The 23,931-nt window shown below is 41.0% G+C and overlaps 1 protein-coding gene across 1 annotated transcript in view; it reads left to right on the top strand.

The window, feature by feature from the left end:
* Positions 1-664: 664 nt before the first annotated feature.
* LOC311057339 (uncharacterized protein) overlaps positions 665-23,931 on the top strand; it is a 28,826-nt gene continuing 5,559 nt past the window's right edge. Inside the window, exons 1-28 of the mRNA XM_084074295.1 lie at positions 665-765; positions 893-920; positions 1,122-1,204; positions 2,585-2,793; positions 3,358-3,630; positions 3,984-4,077; positions 7,655-7,789; positions 7,877-8,063; positions 8,395-8,570; positions 9,097-9,212; positions 9,328-9,444; positions 9,899-9,989; positions 10,125-10,240; positions 10,634-10,766; positions 12,070-12,216; positions 12,684-12,776; positions 13,272-13,549; positions 13,962-14,258; positions 14,804-15,201; positions 17,021-17,082; positions 18,198-18,403; positions 18,622-18,897; positions 19,843-19,936; positions 21,098-21,232; positions 21,320-21,506; positions 22,529-22,704; positions 23,202-23,323; positions 23,447-23,563. Of these exons, the coding sequence (XP_083930421.1) occupies positions 2,596-2,793; positions 3,358-3,630; positions 3,984-4,077; positions 7,655-7,789; positions 7,877-8,063; positions 8,395-8,570; positions 9,097-9,212; positions 9,328-9,444; positions 9,899-9,989; positions 10,125-10,240; positions 10,634-10,766; positions 12,070-12,216; positions 12,684-12,776; positions 13,272-13,549; positions 13,962-14,258; positions 14,804-15,201; positions 17,021-17,082; positions 18,198-18,403; positions 18,622-18,897; positions 19,843-19,936; positions 21,098-21,232; positions 21,320-21,506; positions 22,529-22,704; positions 23,202-23,323; positions 23,447-23,563 (4,224 nt within the window). The 5' untranslated portion in view covers positions 665-765; positions 893-920; positions 1,122-1,204; positions 2,585-2,595. The remainder of the gene's footprint in view (positions 766-892; positions 921-1,121; positions 1,205-2,584; positions 2,794-3,357; positions 3,631-3,983; positions 4,078-7,654; positions 7,790-7,876; positions 8,064-8,394; positions 8,571-9,096; positions 9,213-9,327; positions 9,445-9,898; positions 9,990-10,124; positions 10,241-10,633; positions 10,767-12,069; positions 12,217-12,683; positions 12,777-13,271; positions 13,550-13,961; positions 14,259-14,803; positions 15,202-17,020; positions 17,083-18,197; positions 18,404-18,621; positions 18,898-19,842; positions 19,937-21,097; positions 21,233-21,319; positions 21,507-22,528; positions 22,705-23,201; positions 23,324-23,446; positions 23,564-23,931) is intronic.

A 23,931-nucleotide genomic window follows, 5' to 3' on the forward strand; every position in this document is an offset into this window, starting at 1 on the left:
ATAGGACATTTATATAGACAGGAGGGATATGACATAGGACACTTATACAGACAGGAGGGATAGGACACTCACACAGACAGAACGGAAGAGGACACTTACCCAGACAGGTTGGATAGGACACTTACATATACAAGAGGGATAGCGACCTATAAATACATGTGTCACTGTGATAAGCCAGATTCCAATACCGAAAATCCGGCCACTAGCTCACTCCCAGACCTTCGAACCGGAAGTAGTCAAGTAGTCGCGGTCCAATTGTTCCTATCTGTCTTATTGGACAGATAGGACAGATAGGACACTTATATAGACAGGAGGGATATGACACTTACATAGACAGGACGGATAGGACAGGAGGGATAGGACACTTACACAGAATGAACGGAAGAGGACACTTACCCAGACAGGATGGATAGGACACTTACATATACAAGAGGGATAGCGACCTTCGCGACCTTCGAACCAACACAAGTCTTCTGGCGGAGAGTTGTGCTCCGAGGAGCACTTTTTCTAGTTATAATTATTATTACAATCATTATTATTATTAGTATTAGTATTTTAAAAAACTGTCAATTTCGGGTCAAGTGAGCATTATTCTTCTAGTACTGAATACAATATTATTTAAAAACCTGTGACACTGCCTTTTTTCCTTCTTCAGTGCAGACCCCACCCTCCTGTAGTATAAAGCATCAGGGCCACCGTGCAGCTCACTGCAGGACTTCAGAGACATGACATACTGTATGCTCAGGACTGAGGATGAAATGAAAGGTACTGACTGTACATGTTTTTGAAATTCAAATATATCCTAAATATTTCTATTATATAGTAGCTCTTTCCTCACCATACGCCAGATTAATATCCTAACTGTAAATTATTTGTTTTTGCAATTATACAGAATCCAATTTGAATGTGAAGAAAAGAGGGTAAGTGAAAACGGATCTGCCTTACGATTATAATCGCCGTTCAGAATTGACTGTGTGTGACACACACACACACACACACACACACACACACACACACACACACTCTATGTACACTACACCTGGGGTTCTATAGAGACGCTGGCCCAGAACAGACAGGAGTGGAAATCCTTTGTTTCTCATACATCCCATTTTCTTATTTAGCCTGCAGGGGAAGACGCTGATCCTCACAGCCTGTTTGTGAAAGCGTTGAGGATCCTCTTCCCTGATGGCAACAGAGTGAACAGGTTGTTATGGGGGTGCAACCCGATCTCCGGGTTGGGGGGTGGGTGTGGTCTTTGATGCAGTGCTGGATGTACAGCTCCTGTGTGTATGATGTATATACTGTACTGTATGTACAGTACACACACACGTACGTACGTTTGTGCACGTGCACAACCACACTGTCACGGGGCAGCACGTGCCCTACAGACACGCTAAAAGGGAAGGAACAGTTTGTAACATGATGTGATTTTTACCTGTATTCATTCAAATGGTAGAAATAACACAGACCTCAGGGGTTCAAACGTTATGTTTATTTAAACACTGTTTATTAGAACTGATCTGAAATGTTTGTTTGTCACCTGGTCTTTCCTCTGCAGTACTACTGACACCTTCTGAATCTGACTTGTAACTAACTGCCGAAACAGAGCAGGGCAATTTCATTTGGTTTAAGAAGGGGTGGAACGTGCCAAGTACTGTAGAGGAGATGGGGGGTTTGTTCATGTTATTTAGCATTTTGCTTTTATGTGTTTGGTGCCTGAAATATGTATTGAAGGGTATTCATTGACAATAATGTTTAAGAAGCATTTATGTAATTGTAGATTAACTCATGGGCCTTGGTTTGCCTGGTTTGAGATAATGGATACAAATTACTTTCATGGTGCTTGGTTTATCCCACCTGGTTAAAAGGCAGGCATGCTACAGGTATGGGGAGTTCACTTAGACTTGGAGCAACAAGATGTAAGCACCTAGGGGAGAGCTGCCAGGGCCCTTGTTTAAGGGTCTTAAGGCCTGTTTGACAGTTTCTTAAGTTCCTAGGTTGTTTTCTTTAGTTTAGCTCGCTGTCAAGTATGTTTCTATATTTTGTAAAGTCGTATTTTGATTTTTGTTATTTAAGGCCTTCCCTCATTTGCTACACTGGAACTGTTGGTGCAAGTTCTTTGAGTACAAATAAAACCCCCAAACTTTGCATCTCTGGACTTGGCCAATCGGTCACTTTTACATATTTAACTCATTGAGTGCCAGGATTGCCAGAATTATATCAGAATTGATTCTGAAAAGTGCCAGAGTTTTTTCACAGAAAACAATAAGTGCTTAGGAAGTGAGATACAGCCTTTTTCAGTTCTAAGTTAAACAAGGAGTGGATGGAGCTGCACACCTTCAGATGATGATATCTTGGGTTCTGAACATGTTTAAAAAAAAAAAAAAAAAAAAAAAATCCATTTTTATGCTAATTTTTCAAAAACACGTCAAACACGTTAATGGCACGTTGAGCCATAGCGCTAAAAACACGTGAAACACGTTAATGGCACTCAGTGAGTTAATATTCCACCAATATGCATGCAATCACCATGCAGCTGATATGAATGAAAACTAATACTTTTTCCATATTTATCCCACAACAGCAGGCTCAGGAATGAGGAACTCTCCAGGACTGGCAGTATTGGTTCTCCTGCTGCTTCTGCAGACTGGAGGAGCTTTGGGCTTTGAGATCCTACCGGGGGACTCGGACTCCCTGAATCACCCAACCATCACTGAGAGGGCTATCTTAAATGCCACTCTACAGGTGTGCCGAAACCTTGCCCTGGCAGCAGGTAGACACTTCACTTTACCAGTAAGGATCCATTTGACTTTTTATGGTATAATGTTGATACCGGTATTTGGATGTTTTTTCAATACAATAAATATGTGTGTGTGCGTAGGTGCGTGCGTGTGTATGTCAGTGTTAATTTTTCAGACGAAAAATGTTTTTTTCACTGACGAAAACTAAATAAAAACTAAGCTATAGACTAAAACTAAATATATTGACAATTTAGTCAACAAATAAAAACTAGACTAAAATGTTAGGAGAAGAGATCCAGTAGAACTAAAAGACAAGTCATTTTATGTTTTGTTGCGCTCGGATGTTGCTCTCTGAAAATAGCAGATCTACAGATCTTGTAGATAGGCCCGCCAAAATACATTTTAGTCGACAAAATCAACTGTAGATTTAGTCGACTAAAATCTTATATTTAGTCAACTAAAACTAGACTTAAACTTTTGATCAGATGACTAAAATATGACTAAAACTAAATGAAATTGTATTAAAAAAACTATGACTAAACTAAATCGAAATTTGCTGTCAAAATTAACACAGGGGTGTATGTGTGTGTGTGTGTGTGTGTGTGTGCGCGCGCAGCAACAGCCTTTGACAGCTGAAGCTGTCATTATTGCCTGTTCCTCACCGAAGTCATCGAAGACCTTCCGCCAAGCCATTAAATTAATCAAGTGGCGAAATGTACGAGTGGACCTCCGCCACGCGCTCAATGAGAGCTATCACTTTGATGCTGAGAGTTTCACTGTCGGAAGGAGAATCATCACAAATGGTGTGTCTGCGGTCAAAGCCAACAACAAACGAGGGAACTTTGAAGCGGCCAGGCAGATGCTGGGAGAAATCTTACACCCCTTACAGGTATTTCTCATATCGTTGCTGTCGGGTGGAAACCTTGTAGGCTATGTCCAAAACAGTTCTTTTTTTATTACAATAAAAATAAATGAAATAGTGAAAATAGCCAATCTGCAAGTTATGCAATGCCATGCGTTTTGAGCTTATAGATCTCCTATTTTCACTACTTTTGTACGACAGTCTTATATGATGAAGTAGTGCATTCATTTATGAAAATATATAAAAAGTTGAAATATGGAGAACATTTTTGCCCAACAGCAACGATATACATATACTGTAGCAATGATTTTATGTTCTGTTTGACCATTTATTTTTGCCAATTAACCTAGGTGTAATTTGTTTTCCTCTGTTGATTGAAGGACTTCTACAGTCACTCTAACTGGGTGGAACTGGGCTACAAACTCCCCAACTCCAACCTAATCAGATCTGACACCAGCATTGGCAACATTGCAGGTACCAGGATCAGTAACTCTTTGTAGGAACTGAGAACCATGTGTCTATAACGCATGATATCGTCTCTGTCGGGTGGAAACCTATGTCCAAAACTCAGATTTTCAGGAGTCAAATAATAAAATGGCAAAAGAAGCAGATCTGTCGCTTTTTTCAGTCATTATATTGGTGAGCGTAATTTCTGCGTTCATTATTTGGGGCATTTTGTTCAAAACTGACCACTCCTACAAGCTTTAAATGCCAATTTTAGCCAACCCGGATGGAATATGAAAAATCGGACAGATCTGTCTTGATCACATGACTATAGAGATACTGTGTACCGATTTGCGTTATAGCGCCACCTCGGCCTCCTGGTGCCGCTATAACTGGCCCATGTGAAGAAAAAAAAATTGGGCAGAGGTTCTGGCATCCAGGGAGTGTGTGTGTGCACAGTTTGACGTCGATTGGGCCAACGGTGCCGGAGATTAGCTGTTCACAGACAGACGGACACAAGGATCACCTAATTTCTAGCTGAGACCTCTGAGATGTAGTGGAGTAAAAGTAAAAATGTGAAAATGTTAAATACTCCAGTAAAGTTAAAGTGCCTCAAAATTGTACAAAAAGTACAGTACTGTACTTGAGTACTTAGTTACTTTCTACCACTGGTTAGGAAGATGACAGCGGGCCCCCAGGGGGCGCTAGGTGGGCACGAGGCCAAACGCTACGGAGCGCTTGCTGAGTCACCATACGAAAGGACACCGGTCAGTCACTACGCATCCGTGGCAGATACTTATCCAAAGTGAGGGACAGACACAGCCACAACACCAGAGGGAGCGACCATGATCTGGTACCACCTAAATATAGAACAAACGGGGACAATTCTCATTCAACTACTCTGCCACCACAATGTGAAATGTCCTGACATCATCCATTAAAGGAGGAGTTCTCCCAAAAAATGACTTATTTTCTATCAATTGCACACCCCATGCAGCCTTGAATTCATGGATTTATTTTTGTTTTTGTGGCATTCCTAAGCCAATAATTTCATGACCGGGTGTGTATCCAGTAGGAGACACAAATAATCTACTTTGTGTCTCCTACCGGATACATTAGTCGGTAGGAGACGGAAATCAAGTCATACTTAGAAGTGACCTCACCGGTATGACACGATTGATCTTATCAGTGACATTCAGTGAAATATCTGACAGATCCGTCTTGATCACATGACTATACAGATGCTGTGTACCGATTTGCGTGACGTTTGGACAAATTGGACAAACGTTTGGAGTAATATCAAAAAATGTGTTTTACAAAAGTTGGCCTGCTGGTGGCGCTTTAAAAGGCAGATGTGAAAAATGCAGGGCAGAGGTTTTTCCTTGGCCTCTAGGGAGTGCATACGAAGTTTCATGCAAATCGGTGCAGTAATAGGTAAAAACACGAATCGGCCTGTTATAGCGCCACCATGGGGCTGATTTGAACATTCTGAAGTGGCATTTCTTCCTTCGCCTATTTGGAATGTGTGTACAAAATGTGCCCACTGCGTTCGTGATTTGAGTCAATCTCAGCCAATGAGGATGGAATATTTGTAAAATCCGACAGATCCGTTTGGTTTAATGACTATAGACTCCGGGCAAAAGGCGTGGCCAAGCTTAGGCTGAAGTAGTTACGGTGGCCATATTAAGGGAGCTCCATAACAACAGCTAGTATCAACAACATTGACAGTTACCCACGAGTCACGACGTGTCCTGAACTACAGCGAATTTATTGGTAAAGGACAGAAGATGGACCTGGCAATGCGTGACAGAGAGTTACCATACAGAGAGAAGCTGAATGCAGACGCAAAGGCACGCTACCTGCGATCAGTGTTGCCATATTTTGCGAGAGAAATAAGCAACCAGGTCTATGAAAACAAGCCCAAAAGAAGTGGCTTAGATACATCGACTACTTGAAAATAGCCGATCTACAAGCTCACGTGAGCTTGTACATAGGTTATTAAAAAAAACTCTTGCAATAAAATAAAGAACATTTGGAATATTTTTTAAAACATTCTAACAACACAAATGCTCCCTGGCACAAAACATTTTCATGAAAAGATTTGAGAACCACTGGTTTAATTTTTTTTGTTTTAAAAAAAAAGCCTAAATAAGCAAGCACCTAAATAAGCCTAAATAAGCAAGTACACTTTATAAATAAGCCATACAAAACTACTAATTTTACAAGCAACTTCACATAAAAAGAAGCCCAAAGTCGCTTATAATAAGCCGACATGGCAACGCTGATGCTGATCCTAACCTCGCCTCCAACAGATGTTTATATGTTTGATTGTGTGCTGTCATGCTCGTTTGAGCTTATATGTGTTTGGGAATGTTGTTGAAGGTTATGTTATTTCGTCAGCTGACACCCAAGCCATACTACATTTATTTGATATCTCCGACGTCTGAACACTTGCTGACAGACAGACAGCTGTTTACTCAGCCACCGTGACCGTGAGCCACCCACGTTAGACCCACGTTAGACTACGTTTCTCAGACTGGACACATAGAGAAACACAATTTAGCTGTTAGCTCAATCTCATTGTATGTAAGATACCCATTTGTATTTAAGATACCCATGCCAAGCCGTTTCTTTGATATCTCCGACATCTGATCTCCAACAGCTTTTCCTCCAGGTTGGAAATGTGTGCAATTTAACTTTTTTAATTTAACGTCTGAAACCTTGGCATTGCATCCGATAATGCAGCACTGTCATACCATTGCTAAATTAGAGCAACAGACAAGTTAGAGATAGATAATAATGTACACCGTCTACTTGCTGGACAACAAACACAGGACTACAGACTACACTACACTACTCTACACTTGTGGCAGCTGTCAATCTACTCCCTCAAGATGGCGGCGGAAGTGGCACGATTTAAGGGCGTGGCGACCATGTTACGTCGCTATGCCCGGAGTCTATAGAGAAACTGTGTACCGATTTGCGTGATGTTTGGACAAAATCAGTGTTTTGCAAAAATCTGCCTCCTGGTGGCGCTTTAACAGGCCGACGTGAAAAATTTGGGGCAGAGGTTTATGGACACACAGACTTATGGACAGGCTGCAAAGCATAGTCTCGGCCATGCCGAAAGCGGAGACAACAAAGACAGAGAACTGGGGAGTAACAGTTTGGGTCCCTTGTTACTCCCCAGTTCTGTGTCTTGATTCTATTGTTGTTCTTGCTTGTAATATTTCACATGTAGAACAATAGATGCTCTAGCCAATGTCGCTTAACACATAATGATGGCCTACCAACCTGATGGTGGTGTGCTGGCTTTATTGAGTATTTGGTTTTCATCACAGAATGACTGTATAATACACTATGATCCTTGCAAAAGAAAAGCATTATGAATATTTACGAGTGTTTACAACTATAATGTTACAGTGTTATAATGGAACATTATGCTTAAAATGCATTATGGGCTTCATAGAAAGCGTTTCCCAGGGATCAGTATTGTCTTTCTATCTTGAGAAACAGAAAACATCAGATACTCAGATAGTATGTAGCGCAATTGTGGTGATAATTTGCCATTTGTGCAAAAATAATTTGTGGAACTACTTTTGTACAGATGAGAACAGGGCAACCTGCCGGAACTGTGATGGAGATGACTGTAGGAACAATATTTTGGAAGACATCATACAGGAGAAAGTACTGACCTCAGGATACTTTGGCATTGTGCCCTTCTTCTCAACCAAACCAAAAGGTAAGATTCTCAATACAGTCATGTGTATTTAAAGGCATTTTAAAGCATTTCATTACTTATTATGTTCTCAAATCTAACGGCGAACAGGAAAATGCAGCCACGGAGGCCCCGTCGACCGTACAAGTGGGATTGAGCCAGAAGGTGGGATCAACAAGGACAAAAGGACCGCCAGCCATGGTCATCTCCATTCTGAAGCAGCAAATCTGGCAATAGCTGCTACCAGAGAGCTACTGGAGGACATTCACGCAGCAGCCGGACACACAGACTTCCTACAGTAAGGAATCTAATAAGTGCACATAATGTAGCGCTCTATGAAGTTAAAGGAGTAGTTCACACAAAAGATTACTTATTTTCTACAAGCTGAAAATGCGGTGCATAGCGTCAAAAGTGTTAACAACTTGAATAAAAATGCTACTAACCTTTCTCCTCCACCATCACCAAATCTCTTCGCTACAAGCTCTTCAAGCTCGAAACGCAGCGCGTAGCGACATCTTTTGAGCTTGTAGATCTGCTATCTTTTGGCAAATGTTCCCCCCAGAATTGGCAAGCTGGGGTTCAAGTGAAAAAGGTGTTTTCATTTCTCTTTCTCTCGCCCCTTCTGTCAGGTTGATGGGGATCTCTAAGGGATCCAATAAAGCTCTCTGTTTTGTGATCGACGCCACGCCAAGCATGAGGGATGAAATTGAGGCGGTGAAGACAGTGACGTCATCTCTTATTGACAGTAAAGTTGGAACACAGGACGAGCCCTCATTGTACATCCTAGTTCCTTTTCGAGATCCAGGTAGGATCTTTAAGCCATAGTTGGAGCTGTAGTCTCTCTCTTTGTTGTCTCTCTTTGTGGTCGTGAACCCAAGGAATGTGTGTGCTGATGAATTAATTATTATAAAAGCCTTTTTTAAAGGAATAATTCAGCCAAATAAATGTATTCAATGAAATGATTAAAGAAAAGTAGTTTAACAGCAACACTTTGTAGCAGTTTTCTCCAAAACAAACGTAGGTCAATTGTGACCAGTTCTTTCAGTTCCAAAATGGGTAAACAATGAAGTCAATGTTTGTCTTCAGAAGACTGGAATTATGCTGCAGAAGCTGTATGCAGTAATTCTATGGTAATTTGCCATTTTAAAAAAAGTCTGAGACGGTTTACTTTAAATTCCAGTGTGAATGTTGTTCTTTGCTATACTCTGCATATATTAAATTCCAATTAGCATTCAATTGATCTCATAATACACCTCATAATCCACGCCTCAAAGCTTTAAACAACTTGAATTAAAATGCTACTTACTTTTCTCCCCCACTCTGAACGTTAGACTTTGGGCCACTGATGAGGACAACGGATCCAAACAAATTCAAAACTCTCATTAATGCACTGACGCTACAAGGAGGGAACAATGATTCAGCTGAGATGAGTCTTTCAGGACTTCAGGTAGAGTGGTGTGGACTGCTTCACTGTTTGTTCTGCAGCTTTTATTTATACGAACCATGGCCAAACTTACTATACCCTGTATTCTGTATTCTCTATTCTGTTCATCTGTGTACAGCTGGCTTTAACCGGGGCCCCTCCCAATTCTGAGATCTTTCTCTTTACTGATGCCACCGCTAAGGACAGCCACCTGAAGAGCACTGTGACCGCGTTGATTGAGCGCACCAAGACAGTGGTGTGTGTCATAGATACAGTATATCGTTGCTGTCGGGCAGAAACCTCCTATCTCCATATTTTAACTTTTTGTGTTTTTTCGTAAATGAATGCCCTACTTGATCATACTACAGCGCCACACAAAAGTATATGATCTACAAGCTTGAAACACGCCGCAAAGCAACGCGTTATTAGCTTGTCAATCTGCTACTTTTGCTGTTTTTGAATTTGAATCCTGAAAAGAAACAGTTTGGGACATATGAGGTTTCCAGACCTGCCAACCTTGGGATTTTCTGTTGAGTGCAAATCATCGGTGGCCAAATACCTAACATTTTGGTGGCCCTTAATTGGCACGAAAAAGCTTGAGAACTACTGATTTAGAAGGCATTTGTAGAATCGGCCTCAGGTCTTAATGTGTTAAAAGAGAGCCGTCACATTAAGTTGATTCTTAAATCTACATGAATAATTGCATGCAGGTGAACTTCATGCTAACCGGCGTGTTTGGGCTCCGTCGTCGGAGACGGTCTGACAACGGCGTACAGATGGCTCACATGAGCCGGACCTCAGGTACTATGTGTAAATATGTAGATCATTTGTTTGTTTTCTATGGAAATAACAATACGAACTTGCACGAAACAAATTTCCCCCACTTTTTTACTTCTGTAAACCTGTGATGTGACAATAAAGCTGATTCTGATTCAGATACCCAGATCTACAGAGACCTGGCTCAGGCTTCTGGGGGACATGCTATCGAAGTCACCAAGAGTGAGCTGCCAGAGGCCACCAGCATCATCACAGAGTCCTCTGCTTCCTCTCTGGTACTGTAATCTTCAAAATAATCTGACGGCAACATCATTATTCCTTAAATGTTTGAGTGTTAAACTAAATATTCTCAAGTCATGACCATCAGCATAATTACCACCGATAAATGAACACTTATTGTTCTTAATGAATTAAATTAAAGCTGCACTGTGAAAGATATTTAAGCAGTTTTTAAAAACACGTATGGGATTTTTTTTTAAAGATCAGCACATCACCCCGAATGTTGTAAATGCTGTTTACCACAAACAGATGATTGACTGGTTGTCAATCATCTGTACAACCAGTGGTGCAGAGTATCAAAACAGTTACCTCTCACTGCCACTTGGGGTCACCAATGTGGCTTTAGTGCAAGGAATAGATTCATCGTTTTTGTTTCTATACTACTGTAGGTGACAATTCTGCAAGCTGCTAGAACCCCAGGAAGGCCAGATAATTTCACCTTCTCAGTAGATGAATCGGTTACAAACCTAATCATCTACATCACAGGACGCTCCATGAGTTTCACGCTCATAAACCCATCAGGTAAAACCACTTTTGAAAACTGATGACTGCATTCTGTGCTTAGAAAGTAATGTGAAAGGACTACCGCATTGTGTCCTTCTACTGTTTAATGTTTGCCTACAGTATAGTTTGGTAATGCTACTTCCTTCAAAGGCGTTACCAATCATTCTAATAAGGTTGTGTTCCATTCAGGTCGAACAGAGTCCATTCAGGGTTGACATCTACAACCTCATATGGCTTGAAGATCATATATATGAAGATGTACAGTATTACATACACAGTATTCCCTATAGAGGGAAAATAATGTCTTCTGCAAATAACCACTGTCCGATCGCCTAGCCCTTTAATAATCCCCTCATGAGGACTGATAATGATGCATCTCTTAAAAATATTACTGAGAGGTTCACATTAACAGGACCATATAAAGCATTACATTTGAAAATGGCATAAAGTTAATCTGGGTATGGAACACTTGTGTACTTCTGTATCTGTAGTGCTTTACATAGTAGTGCAATACTAATGAAACTCTTCAGCTTAAAGGACCACTCCTCCCATTTTCAACCTATCTTCATATACTTGGTCCTCACTAATGCTCATTATAATAATGGTACCATTTTTGTCTACTCGATCTGTGTCTCAGAGGAGGCCTACCAGTAACATCATCAATGGGGAATCCAAGCCAATAGAAACTATACGCTTTCTATTCCTGGAAAGTTAGCATGCTATAATAGAAGCCATTGTTCTCGCATTAATACAAAATGAAATACATGTATTTTGATTTTTTTTCAAATGATCAAACCTGGCCTACCGGTGATGTCACTGGCAGGCGAGTTTCTGAACTGTCCATGTCCTAGAGTAGACAAAAATTGTACAATATTATAATGAGCATTAGTGAGGACCAATTATATGAAGATACAATGGGTGAAGTGGTCCTTTAAAGGTAGGGTAAGTGATATTTTTTGGTAATTATATTCTGACAGTAATCATTGCTACAGAGCGTTTGTTCGGTCACAGGGGTCTCTCCAGCTCTTTAGTAAACAGAATATAGTACATTTTCAGTGGTGACAACATTTAAGCCAATCAGGAGAGAACACTGAACATGCATTTTACATAAAGAGCTGGAGAGACATGGGAGACTCAAACACTCTAAAGCAATGAGTACTATCAGAATATAGAGCTATTTAACACTTATTTTAACCAAAGTAAATCACTTACCCTACCTTTAAGTGCTTAATGAAGCACTTAACTTAAGGTGCGGTGGAAAAGGTCAGTTCTTTGCTGGCACTCACTGCACTCTGTTGGTTTCCAATGTGTGTGTTCACAGGAGTGTCTCAGAGCAGCGCTGATACCACAGGACCGCTGGGTTCCATCCAGGCTGTAGGAAACTTCAGAACCATGCGGCTAAACAAATATGTGGGACCCTGGGAAATACGAATGGTGTCCACACAGCCCTACAGTCTGAAGGTCATAGGTGACGTGTCTAGGCTTTTACCTATTTGGTCATCTTGAGAACTCAATAAATAAGCAGCAGGGCATCCTTTTCACTGAAGGAATGTTAGTGAGTTAGCTGTTATGCACTGTTTTTTTCTTCTAAACAGCAAATTATAGTTATATAATAAAATTATAGTATTAGTATTATATTATTTCACTGACTGATACGTCTTGAATAAATATAAATGTATTAATAAAAATAAATATCAGTCAGTGAAATCATACAATGCAAGAAACATTTTGGAGGCACATTTTTTTCCTCAAGGATTTTTCTACAAAGCACACTCTACTGGATCTACCCAAGATTGAAATGAGCCTCCATGCTGTATCAGTATTTTCAAAAGTGTGAAAAGAATCCCACACACTGTCTCTCTACAGTATGTCTAATTCTCATATTCACCTGTCACAAGCACATAATGTTTTCATGTATATTATTTTTATTTTCAGGTCAGAGTGACATTGACTTCCTGTTTGACTTTGTGGAATTGGCCCAGAGCACTTTCAAAGGATATGATGTTCTAGAGACCCGTCCCAGAGCTGGTAAAATATTTAATATTATATATATAGATATATATAAAAAATAATACATTTACCTCCTAAAAGAGAAAGCTTAGTTGCAATCAAAAGATGTTTTTTCTTTTTTTGTTTTCACTTTTTAAACTTAGTATCACATAACTTGCTGTGAAAAATCTAAAGATGGTGATGTCATGGCCTTTCCTTTAGCGCCACCATTAGGCCAAGATTGCCACGCACGCACACACAATAATCATCTGTCCATAACCACTTAAACCCTCTATACTTCTGGTGCCATTTTCACCACATCTCTTCACCAAAAATAGCTTGTAGATCGGCAAATATTCTTCCCAGAATAGGGATGCTAGGATTCGAGTGGTTAAGGATGTTGTTGTCGGTCAGTTCAAATCCCTCTGGTCCAGTTGGGTCAGGTTGTAGCTAATGGGGGCTTTTAGACTTTTTTTCTTACAAATTGACTGGATGATACAGCTTATCCATATTTGTTTTCATTTGCCATTGAAGGTGTTAATGGTTCATTGTTGGTGACGGTCACAGGGAGTGACTCAGCAGCGGTTACGGGGGTGTCTCTGGTGGAAACATCGGGGGCAGGAGAGGTTAGCGGCAGCTTGACGTTACAGGAGGATGGAGACTACTTAGTCCAGGTGGACAGGGTCCCATCAACGGAGTTTGTGGTGCGCGTGAAGGGGAGGCTGGACAGCAGCAGAGAGTCCAGAGCGTCAGATGTTGACTTCCAGAGACAGTCTGCCACCAACTTAAAGGCTTCCAGCCTGACTGTCACGGTGAGTACCTTCCATGACTCCATAGACCAGTGTTTTTTCATGTCTTTGGTCAATGAGGGATACTGACATGATACTATCATCATGTCAGTATCATGGCCAGTATCATGGTCAGTAACACTAGCGTAAACTCTATATACATTCAAAAGATATTTCTTCCAGCAAATTACAGTTTTAACATGTGGCCAATTAAGATGTACAGCGTCACCACATGGACACAAGCAGACCGTCCGTATGCTTCACCACTTAACATTAAATTGTGATTTACTTCATTCACAATAATATAATAACATAAGCTAACTATGGATAGAAGATTGGACAGGGAGGCCACATTGTTATTAGATTCAATATCCTGTTTGAAAAGTGCTTGATCACAACTCACAGTAATTGTTTTATCATTCCTCCATACATTTAGGCTGATTCAGATGGCATCTTAGAGCCTGGAACTCTGTTCCTGGTCCCTTTCACTGTGGCGACTTATAACGGCACAGGGGGAAACATCACCATCCGAGCCACCAATGACCGTGGGTTTTACTCCACTTCACCAACCAGCATCCTCCTTACAAATGGAGTCAGTGCCAATGGTACAGTGACCCTCATGGCCCCTCTTAATACACCATCTGGAAGTGATGTCACCTTAACCATTGAGGCAGAGGCTCCAGAGGGCACAGATACCAACTATGCTGTGCTGCTTGTTTCCATCGTTAACACGGTAAGTCTCCCAAAGAGTGACATTACAGTAGTATAAACTATCTCTATCTATCGCCTGTCATTATAGCTGAAATAAATTAAAACAAATACAAAATCTGCAGATCTAAAAGCTCACAGTGCTATCACAATACGACACATTGAAAGCTTGTAGATGTGCTATTTTTGTACAACACTGTTGCTTAAGTGGCTTAAGTGATTTAACGCCCAATTCACACAGTGGTAACTGCTGCCACTTTCTGAGAAAGCAGCGAGGTTCAATGCATTGTATGGAGAGGATTGATAATAAATGTAAAACCGGTAAAACTTTGCCGATTTTGCGAGCCGATTTTGCGAGACAGAACATCAGCCAACCAGAAGTGCACTGTGCTCTGAAGTGGATGTGTACTACTTATTATTACTACTTATTCACAATCAGAGCGATAGAAATCACTGCCACTGCTGGTGTGAATTCAGCATAACTGTGCTGAAAACACTGTTGTTTAATCTGCTGATGGAGTATAGAACGACTGACTGATGGCTTCATGTTTCCTTCTCCTCATACCGTAGGTGACCGATTTCACACGGCCAGTGTGTCAGGTGGCCGCCCTGCAGTCTGAATGTTCTGAGTCAAACTGCAGTTCGTCCACGTGGCGACTCTCTGCCAGCGTTAGCGACGGGCCTCAGGGCACGGGTGTCGAGCGTGTCAGCCTTAAGCAGGGCAACGGAACTCTGAACACCAGTGTGGCAGTGAGTGTAGTAGACAACCAGAATGTAACCTTGGTGTCCTACAGTGCCTCATGCTGTTCACCCGATGTAGAGCTGCAGGTTGTGGATGAAGTGGGCAACGTGGGCTCCTGTTTTTACACTGCGGCTGCTCTAGCTACTAGAGCCTCTCAGCCCTCCTATCTTTGCCTTAATATGGCTATCACACTCACTCTGATACTGGCTCCCCTGCTTGCCCCCTAGTGGCCAACTGAGCGTGTGAATGTCAGTCCTCACGAAGGGATTTTCTGAAGTGTGTCAATAACGATAATGTGTGTGTAAGTAATCGACTGTACGCACATATTTGTCAATTACACACTTACCTGGAAAGGGAAAATTCTGGGTTTTGTTATAATCTTTTAATAATAAATAATATTTAAACTTTTAATAATAAATAATAAATAAAAACAATCTTTTCTTATTATATGTTTGTGTGACATCCATCATACTGTAATAATGTTTCCAAATGTTGATATGTGGTTGATTGATAAATATATTTATGTTATGTTTTCCGTGTGTGTGTGTGTGTGTGTGTGTGTGTGTGTGTGTGGGTGGGTACAGTACATATTATGTTCTCCAAGCCTTCCATAACAATTGTCGCATTTCCATCCTATAACTCAAGGAGTGCATTCCTTGCTGATTAACCACTTCAACCCCTGTGTCCCTATATGGGCATATCATAATAGGCGAGAATTTGCCAAAAATAGGCAAGAGTGTTGAAAATAGATCTACAAACTCACGTCGCGTTGCCTTGCACTGTGAGCTTATAGAACGGCTATTTTCGGTGAAGAGATTTGGTGTAGAGGGGAAAGTATTGCCTGAGGGAAATAAGGAGATGGAAAATATCAATGAGCAAACCAAGAGGATGAACGAGGCAAATCTTTAAAAAAAAAAAGGTTGTTTGTTTATTTACTGTATTACTGATGTCCTCACGTGTCTCATCTATATCCCTTTACAGAACACACAAAACCTTTAACTTTTTTTGGTTTTCACATTTGATATAAGTTCTTTTTTTCCCCCTTTTTTGCTTTGTCACTATTTACATTTTGAAACATTTGTCAGAGACTCAGAGAAATGCATTTTATGACGTTGGTCAGTGATATTCAGATAAGGGGGTGGGGCAGGGTTTGTGTGTGTATGAAGGTGAGTCTGGATATTCGCAAGTTTGGATTTGCATGTGGGTGTGTGTGCGCGCGTTTGGTATAGGTGCTTGTATATTTATGGCGTTATGGCTCAGAGTTTATATTAGGAACCAACTTTCCAAATTTTGTTGCAGATGGCATTTGACAGACATTCTTTCTATAACAAGACAACTGATCAATATACAATGTACACAGTAAAATCCCCAGTGTTAATTTAGCTATTTGTAACTCTTGAGAGTGTTCAAGTTAATTTAACTATGGATTTTACTGTGTATGGTATGTTACCAACTTGCAAGAATTACTATCCATCTTCCTCTCTCTCTACCCTTCTTGCCCATTTCAGAAGACTTTACCACTTATCATTATTATTATTTATCACTTATAAGGTATCAATCAATAGCTTTGAATGGGAAGTTCAGCCATAACGTCATAGAGTTGCCACAGGGGCCGGATGGTTATAGATTACAAGGCAGTATCAGACTTATTGAATGTGAATGCAGGGCCAATGGTTCATGGCAAAAAAAAAAAGAATATACTGTAATTCAGATCAGGTCTTTAGTGTGTGTGTGTGTGTGTGTGTGTGTGTGTGATTGACGACAACAGGCTAGAACAACTGGTTGATGCTTATCTCGACTGCTTGTCTAAGTAGTGATCAGAAAGGAGTACAGAATGCGGAATATGAAACGTGAAGAAGTAAAATGTTTACAAACCAGTTTTGGCGTAGTTTCGTTTTGATGCCTCAGATGAGAGATTAACAATGGTTTTAAGGCTAAGCAAAAATCTGATTGTTTTGTCAACATTGTCATAACTGACAACCCCAGCAGTGTGCTGAGTCTGACCCCTCCCTCCTGTAGTATAAAGCATCAGGGCCACCGTGCAGCTCACTGCAGGACTTCAGAGACATGACATACTGTATGCTCAGGACTGAGGATGAAATGAAAGGTACTGACTGTACATGTTTTTGAAATTCAAATATATCCTAAATATTTGTATTACATAATAGCTCTTTCCTCACCATACGCCATACTAATAGCCCTAACTGTAACTATTTATTTTTGCAGCTACATAGAATCCAATTTGAATGTGAAGAAAAGAGGGTAGGTGAAAACGGCTATGCCTTATGATTATAATCGCCGTTCAGAATTGTGTGTGTGTGTGTGTGTGTGTGTGTGTGTGTGTGTGTGTGTGTGTGTGTGTGTGTGTGTGTGTGTGTGTGTGTGTGTGTGTGTGTGTGTGTGTGTGTGTGTGTGTGTGTGTGTGTGTGTCACCTCTTCCCTGATGGCAACAGAGTGAACAGGTTGTTATGGGGGTGGGTGTGGTCTTTGATGGCCTTTAGGGAATCGAGATTTCCTGAGGCAGTGCTGGGTGTACAGCACGTGTGTATGATGTATATACCGTATATGTGTACACACACACACACACACACACACACACACACACACACACACACACACTAGGGGTGTGCCGATATATCGTCCCGCGATATATCGCGATACGTTTTCGCGACGATACGTATCGTTTTGGAAAAAAAAAATATCGTTTTTGAATTTTTTTTTTTTTTTTTTTTTTTTTTTTTTTTTTTTTACAATCATAATAATTAGGCATGCAAACGTCCCCGAAGTGAAAAGAGTGACAACATGTTTTTTTTTCGGGTCAGGTGTCATACTATTTGGATTCAAAACGGCAAAAGCTACAAGTTTGCATGTCTGAATAATGCAAAAACAGAATTATTTGTTTGCATTTTCTTTTTTTCTCCTCCATATATTTTCATAATAAAAAAAGTGCGTATCGTATCGTATCGAAATCGTATCGAAGTTGTGAGCCAAATATCGTATCGTATCGTTTGGTGAAATTAGTGTATCGGCACACCCCTAACACACACACACACACACACACACACACACACGTGCGGAATCACGCACACATATTTCATAATTCAGCCAATATGCATGCAATCACCATACAGCTGATATGAATGAAAACAAATGCTTTTCCCATATTTATCCCACAACAGCAGGCTCTAGCCTCGGAAACCCAGCCATTTTTTTTGTGACAAGCAGGCTCAGGAATGAGGAACTCTCCAGGACTGGCAGTATTGGTTCTCCTGCTTCTGCAGACTGGAGGAGCTTTGGGCTTTGAGATCCTACCAGGGGACTCGTACTCCCTGAATCACCCAACCATCACTGAGAGGGCTATCTTAAATGCCACTCTACAGGTGTGCCAAAACCTTGCGCTGGCAGCAGGTAGACACTTCACTTTACCAGTAAGGATCCATTTGACTTTTTATGGCATAATGTTGATACCGGTATTTGGATGTTTTTTCAATACAATAAATAAAAAAGTGTGTGTGTGTGTGTGTGTGTGTGTGTGTGTGTGTGTGTGTGTGTGTGTGTGTGTGTGTGTGTGTGTGTGTGTGTGTGTGTGTGTGTGTGCGTGCGTGCGTGCGTGCGTGCGTGCGTGCGTGCGTGCGTGTGCGTGTAGCGACAACAGCCTTTTACAGCTGAAGCTGTCATTGTCGCCTGTTCCTCACCGAAGTCATCGAAGACCTTCCGCCAAGCCATTAAATTAATCAAGTGGCGAAATGTACGAGTGGACCTCCGCCACGCGCTCAATGAAAGCTATCACTTTGACGCTGAGAGTTTCACTGTCGGAAGGAGAATCATCACAAATGGTGTGTCTGCGGTCAAAGCCAACAACAAGCGAGGGAACTTTGAAGCGGCCAGGCAGATGCTGGGAGAAATCTTACACCCCTTACAGGTATTTCTCATATCGTTGCTGTCGGGTGGAAACCTAGGCTATGTCCAAAACCGTGCCTTTTTTATTACTATTAATTAAAAATAGTGAAAATAGCCAAGCTACGCAATGCCATCCGTTTTGAGCTTGTAGATCTGCTATTTTAACTACTTTTGTGCATAGGGCATTAATGTATTATTATTTATTGTTGTCTCCGCCAGGAGACTATTGTTTTCGTTCTCGTCCTTCCGTGTGTCCACCAAGCTAACATTGGTCAAGCTTCACGTGACACGTGACAATATGTTGAAAGGGTGTGCTTTGATTGGCTAGCGAGATGCATGATGAAATAGAGACCTATAAATAGGTGTGTCACTTCCAAAGACTATTTATGTCTTTGGAAGTGAGGTAAGACACACTATCCATCAGCCAAGCTAACATTGGTCAAGTGACACGTGACAATATGTAATATTGACAGGATTAATGGAGAGTATCTTTTCCTCTCCGTCCGTCTCTGTATATGTCCGTCTGAGAACACCCAACATTGGTCAAGCTGCATGTGACATCACAATATGTAATATAAATAGCTTAGACAGGATCAATCAGGAACAGTACTTTCCAGTACAAACTGAGAGTGATTTCCTTTGGTTAAAATAACACGGGTCCGCTGACTCAAGTCCTCCTGACACCTCAGGAGGACTTGAGTACCTGCTAACTGCCACACTACGGCTCCCATGAACTCTCTAGACCTGATGGTCAATGGGCAGGCCAGCACATGCATGCCCAACACTATTTTTTTTACTTTCCCTTTTTACTACTGGCGGAGCACATTTTCTAGTTTAAGTTGAAAAATGGAGATACAAGGTTTCTGCCCGACAGCAACGAGATATACTGTAGCAATGATTTTATGTTTGACAATTCATTTTTGCCAATTAACCTTGGTGTCATTTGTTTTCCTCTGCTGATCTGAAGGACTTCTACAGTCACTCTAACTGGGTGGAACTGGGCTACAAACTCCCCAACTCCAACCTAATCAGATCTGACACCAGTATTGGCAACATTGCAGGTACCAGGATCAGTAGAATTCTTAGAAGGAACTATGAAGCACGTGTCTATAATGCATGAGTTTATCTCTGTCGGTGGAAACCTCATACAGTATGTCCAAAACTGTCAAAAAATAGCAAAAGTAGCAGATCTGCAAGCTCAAAACGCGTCGCTTCATGCCATGTTTCGAGCTGGCGGATCTGCTAATTTTGAGGCTTTTCTGTGACGCTGTAGTATGATCAAGTGGGGTGTTCATTTAAGAAAAAACACAAAAATGTAAAATATGGAGATAAGAGGTTTCTGCCCGACTGCAACGATATGAAAAGGAGGAAGGACATGCACATGCAAAGGTGTAATATTACAAGCGAGAACAACAATAGAAACAAGAAAAAGTGCTCCTCGGAGCACAGGTATTGTGGGCCGGCAATGTTTGGAATTTTCATTCATTATAGAGGTGAGTGTAATCGCTGAGTTCAAGATTTGAGGCATTTTGTTAAAAACGGACCACTCTCTTTTGATGGCAATCTTAGCCAAGACGGATGGAATATGAAAAATCCGATAGATCCGTTTGGTTTAATGACTATTCACCTGTTTCCTAGGCTGTGTGTTTTCCACTTCCTGTCGATTTGATCCAATGAAATCCAATGAAACTGGTCAGATGACCAATGATATCCAATGAAATCGACAGGAAGTGGAAAACACACAGCCTAGGAAACAGGTGAATAGAGATACTGTGTACCGATTTGCGTGATGTTTGGACAAAATCAGTGTTTTGCAAAAATCTGCCTCCTGGTGGCGCTATAACAGGCCGATTTTGTGGACACAGGACTGACGGACAGGGTGCAGGGTACAGAATTACTGTAACACACTATGATCCTTGCAAAAGAAAAGTGTGTCAGGCAATTATGATGTATTAGGATACTTAACTTTGTAAGTAATTATAAAATGCTTGTGTTATTCTTATCGTTATGAAGCATTATGAATTTACGAGTGTTTACAACTATAATATTACAGTGTTAAAATGGATCATAATGTTTGAAATGCATTATGGGCTTCATAGAAAGCGTTTCCCAGGGATCAGTATTGTCTTTCTATCTTGAGAAACAGAAAACATCAGATACTCAGATAGTATGTAGCGCAATTGTGGTGATAATTTGCCTTTTGTGGAACTACTTTTCTACAGATGAGAACAGGGCAACCTGCCGGAACTGTGATGGAGATGACTGTAGGAACAATATTTTGGAAGACATCATACAGGAGAAAGTACTGACCTCAGGATACTTTGGCATTGTGCCCTTCTTCTCAACCAAACCAGAAGGTAAGATTCTCAATACAGTCACGTGTATTTAAAGGCATTTTAAAGCATTTCATTACTTATTATGTTCTCAAATCTAACGGCGAACAGGGAAATGCAGCCACGGAGGCCCTGTTGACCAGACAAGTGGGATTGAGCCAGAAGGTGGGATCAACAAGGACAAAAGTACCGCCAGCCATGGTCATCTCCATTCTGAAGCAGCAACTCTGGCAATAGCTGCTACCAGAGAGCTACTGGAGGACATTCACGCAGCAGCCGGACACACAGACTTCCTACAGTACAGAATCTAATAAGTGCACATAATCGCTCTATGAAGTTAAATGAGTAGTTCACCCAAAAAGTTACTTATTTTCTATCAATTATACACCCCATGAAGCCTTGAATTCATGGAGATTTTTTGTAGTTTTTATCGCATTCCTAAGCCATGAGAAAAAAACTAAAATCTTCATGAATTCAAAGCTTCATGGGGTGTGTGTAATTGATAGAAAATAAGTCATTTGGGTGAACTACTTCAAATAAACCCTCTAGTCTTAGTGAAACGGACTAGAGTTACAACTGTACCAATCTCTCAAGAACAGATCCATAGCTGCGCTTGGATCTGTCGGGAGCCGTGTTGACAACCCATGCACATTGGCTACAAGTGGGCGTGCCTTCAGATCAGGAAGCAGGCCGCGCTTTACCCAATCAAATGTAGTGGGCGGGATTTACATGTGTGCGGCTCGCTTCCCACTGGAAACAAACCAAAACTCATTTAACAATAAAGTCTTCGGAGCCGACAAAACCACGGAAAGTTGTTAACATTTTAACTTGCTCTTTCATCATAGAAACAAGTGGGCTTATAACAAAAACGATCCATGTTCTTTGGGAGGAACGGTGTTAGTGTTCCGTGGAGAAATATTGTTAGTGGGAATGAAAACATAGTCGGAGCGCTGAGGGCAGACCAAAACCCCGGTTTCCCGTGAGCATGGGTCCTCCATACAGCTCAGCCCAGAGTCAAATGGAAAAGTGAAAAACAGCAGAGGGCGCTGTTTTTCCTTTTTATTTGACGATGGGTTCCCAGACTGCAACTGTACAGATGTGTTTTTCCGTCTACACCAAATATCTTCACCAAAAAACAACTTGAATAAAAATGCCACTAACCTTTCTCCCCACTACCACCAAATCTCTTCGCTACAAGCTCTACAAGCTTGAGCTTGTAGATCTGCTATTTTTTATCAAATGTTCCCCCCAGAATAGGCATGCATGGGGTTCAAGTGAAAAAGGTGTTTTCATTTCTCTTTCTCTTGCCCCTTCTGTCAGGTTGATGGGGATCTCCAAGGGATCTAATAAAGCTCTCTGTTTTGTGATCGACACCACGACAAGCATGAGGGATGAAATTGAGGCGGTGAAGACAGTGACGTCATCTCTTATTGACAGTAAAGTTGGAACACAGGACGAGCCCTCATTGTACATCCTAGTTCCTTTTCGAGATCCAGGTAGGATCTTTAAGCCATAGTTGGAGCTGTATGTTGTCTCTCTTTGTGGTCGTGAACCCAAGGAATGTGTGTGCTGATGAACGAATTATAAAGCCTTTTTTAAAGGAATAGTTCAGCCAAATAAATGTATTCAATGAAATGATTAAAGAAAAGTAGTTTAACAGCAACACTTTGTAGCAGTTTTCTCCAAAACAACTTAGGTCAACGTTCAGTTCCAAAATGGGTAAACAATGAAATCAATGTTTGTCTTCAGAAGATTGGAATTATGCTGCACAAGCTGTATGCAGTAATTCTATGGTAATTTTTGCCATTTAAAAAAAAAAGGTCTGAGACGGTTTACTTTAATTCCAGTGTGAGTGTTGTTCTGTGCTATACTGTATTATATTAAATTCTAATTAGTATTCAATTGTCCTCATAATACACCTCATAATCCACGCCTCAAAGGTTTAAACAACTTGAATTAAAATGCTACTTACTTTTCTCTCTCTGAACATTAGAATTTGGGCCACTGATGAGGACAACGGATCCAAACGTCTTCAAAACTCTCATTAATGCACTGACGCTACAAGGGAATTTAGGGAACTTTGATTTACCTGAGATGAGTCTTTCAGGGCTTCAGGTAGAGTGGCGTGGACTGCTTCACTGTTTGTTCTGCAGCTTTTATACAAACCATGTCCAAACTGAAGCTGCTCCTTACTATACCCTGTATTCTGTATTCTCTATTCTGTTCATCTGTGTACAGCTGGCTTTAACCGGGGCCCCTCCCAATTCTGAGATCTTCCTCTTTACTGATGCCACCGCTAAGGACAGCCACCTGAAGAGCACTGTGACAGCGTTGATTGAGCGCACCAAGACAGTGGTGTGTGTCATAGATACAGTATATCGTTGCTGTCGGGCAGAAACCTCCTATCTCCATATTTTAACTTTTTGTGTTTTTTCGTAAATGAATGGGTACAAAAGTATCAGATCAGAAGCTTGAAACACGCCGCAAAGCAACACGTTATTAGCTTGTCAATCTGCTACCTTTGCTGTTTTTGAATTTGAATCCTGAAAAGAAACAGTTTTAGACATACAGTATGAGGTTTCCAGACCTGCCAACCGTGGGATTTTCTGAGTACCAACAGCAAATCATCGGTGGCCAAATACCTACAATTTTGGTGGTCCTTAATTGGCACAAAAAAGCTTGAGAACTACTGATTTAGAAGGCATTTGTAGAATTGGCCTCAG

This window comes from Gymnoscopelus microlampas, assembly GCF_963454915.1.
Source record: "Gymnoscopelus microlampas genome assembly, chromosome: 12".
NCBI classification, from domain to species: domain Eukaryota; kingdom Metazoa; phylum Chordata; class Actinopteri; order Myctophiformes; family Myctophidae; genus Gymnoscopelus; species Gymnoscopelus microlampas.